This window comes from Aphanomyces invadans (genome assembly GCF_000520115.1).
Source record: "Aphanomyces invadans strain NJM9701 unplaced genomic scaffold supercont1.133, whole genome shotgun sequence".
NCBI classification, from domain to species: Eukaryota; Oomycota; class Saprolegniomycetes; order Saprolegniales; family Verrucalvaceae; genus Aphanomyces; species Aphanomyces invadans.
Window position 1 is genome coordinate 20000 of NW_008580278.1, and position 2111 is coordinate 22110.

The 2111-nt window shown below is 59.4% G+C and overlaps 1 protein-coding gene across 1 annotated transcript; it reads right to left on the bottom strand.

Annotated features, from left to right (window-relative positions):
• Positions 1 to 838: 838 nt before the first annotated feature.
• Positions 839 to 1955, bottom strand: H310_15021 (hypothetical protein; the record flags this gene model as incomplete). Its single annotated transcript, XM_008883001.1, has 2 exons — positions 839 to 1334; positions 1438 to 1955. 2 exons carry the CDS (start codon positions 1953 to 1955, stop codon positions 839 to 841), a joined length of 1014 nt encoding a protein of 337 aa, XP_008881223.1.
• Positions 1956 to 2111: the final 156 nt, after the last annotated feature.

Consider the following 2111-nt stretch of genomic DNA (forward strand, 5'->3'; position numbering starts at 1 on the left):
ATACGCCCCGCATATGCCGAGGACGTTGGACAGTCCCAAAAGTTCATCCTCAGCGGATGCATACCCGAGGAGGACATCAAGCCACCCGAGGACCCCGTGGAACAGCAGGTTCCCGAACATTTGGTTCACCGCCGCCTGGCAGAACGCCACGGCATCGGTGCAGCCCATCAGGACTCTGGTGGGGGTATAAACCCCCATGGGGGTCATAAACGAGAACATCTCCTGGCTATCGGGGTGCAATGGCAACTGCCAGTACCCCTTCATCCAGTCGAGATTAAAGTACATGGACGTGCCGGCCAGAGTCGCAAGAGCCGCGTCCAGGTTGGGCATGGGCCACGGCATCGCTTCCGTGCAGGCGTTCACCGGGCGGCTGTCGATGGGGGACCGGTTGTTTCGGTACACCAGACCCGCACGTTCAAGTTCGGACACTTGTTCTTGCAGGTACTGCACATGGAGCGGTGGAACCGCCGAAGGCCACACTTTACGGGCACTGCGCCGACCTTGACACGGACTTTGAGTGGCTCCACCTTGATAGGCGGGTCTCCGCCCATCTCCACGCGAAAGACATCGATGTTGTCTTGGAGCAGCTGTCGGAGCTGCCCCAGCCCCGCAACGGAGAGTCCCTCTTCCTCCGCTTTGACCAACTTGGTGGTGAGGACCTCCCACACGGCGGTTTCTCGCTCGGCTTGTTCACTGGGGCTGAAGCAGACGGTTGTGGCGTAGCACATTGTAGCCCATCTTCTTCGTCGCCCCCGTCATCAAGTTCCATCTGCATCAGACGGTTGACCCTCGCTAGGGTCGTTAATGCCCCGTGACCTGAGTCCACTGCGTCCAGGTCCTAGACGGCAGCTTGTTGTCGGGCTGCCTCGTGTACCCCGCTGGCTGAATAACCCAGGGCGTTCATCACAGGCCGACCAAAAAGCAACTCGATCTTGTCCTTCACGTCCTCATCCACCCATAAGTCCAGGCTCCGGAGAACCAGCGGACCGTAGGATGTCTGGAACTCAACGGAGCCCAACTTGACCTTTCGGGTCACCGTAATCGCCGGTGCTCCCTTGCCATACGGTGCTAGGTCCGTAGAGCGCGGCATGTCGCGCATCACCACACTGGCTCCCGCTGCGAGTAACGTTATCACAAATCCCAGCGAGGCGACGAACGTGTCGGACCCCGAGTCGAGCAGGGTCGCAGTCGTGGGTAGGACACCCTCGACGACGCACTCGAGCCGTGAGGCCGATGTCGTCGGCGCTGGGGCCTTGAGTGTATTGACTTGTTTGGCAACTTGGTCCCGGCTGCCATCGCCACCGGCACCACGGTTCGGGGCGCTGCTGGTTCGTCTGCCGGCATTACCACCTCACCCAACTCCGTTACCGCGCCCGCCTCCTCGGTTGCTACGGAGTAGTTCGGACGCTTCTTCGGGGGTTGCCTTTTGGCAGCTACGGACCAGGTGGCCCAACGAGCCGAACTTTGAGACAACCTCCCCGAGGTGTCGCTCCCGACACCGGTGCTCCTCGTGACGGTGCCGGGCTCGTTTTCGGGGACCCGCCGCAGGCGCATACAGCACCGGTGTTAGGTTTGTTCCCCTTGGAGGGGTTGAGGTCTTGAGGTCGCAGCTTGACGAACATCTGGTACGTAGTTGCGTACTCCCGAAGCCACCGCACGAACTTGAAAACGTCTGTCCTTAATGTCTTGTTGCGATGCATTGCGATCTCCTCCTTTACTGCCTCTTGTAGACCGGCTGGCTTAATCGCATCCACGATGATGCAGACCATCATTTTGCCCTCCTCACGAAGGACCCACTCCTGGTTGTTCAGCTCGATGGTCTTCATTAGACCTTCGAGCATCGTTCCAATCCTCGAGTCGACATCGGTGATCGACAGGTCGAACTTGGCCGCACCACGTAGTCTTGTACGGATCCCTTCAAGGTCCGAAGGGAGGACGTCAAAGCCGAGGCGCATCCATGCCACTCATTCGGCTTTGGTGACGAAGTCAGCCGGCTTGTGCATTTCCCACATGGCAATTCGCTTCTTCGCATAGTGGTCGATGCAGGCTGACACCGGCATCACCAAGGGTTTGGTGGTCGTCGTCTGCAGAGCAGCCACCTATTCCAGATA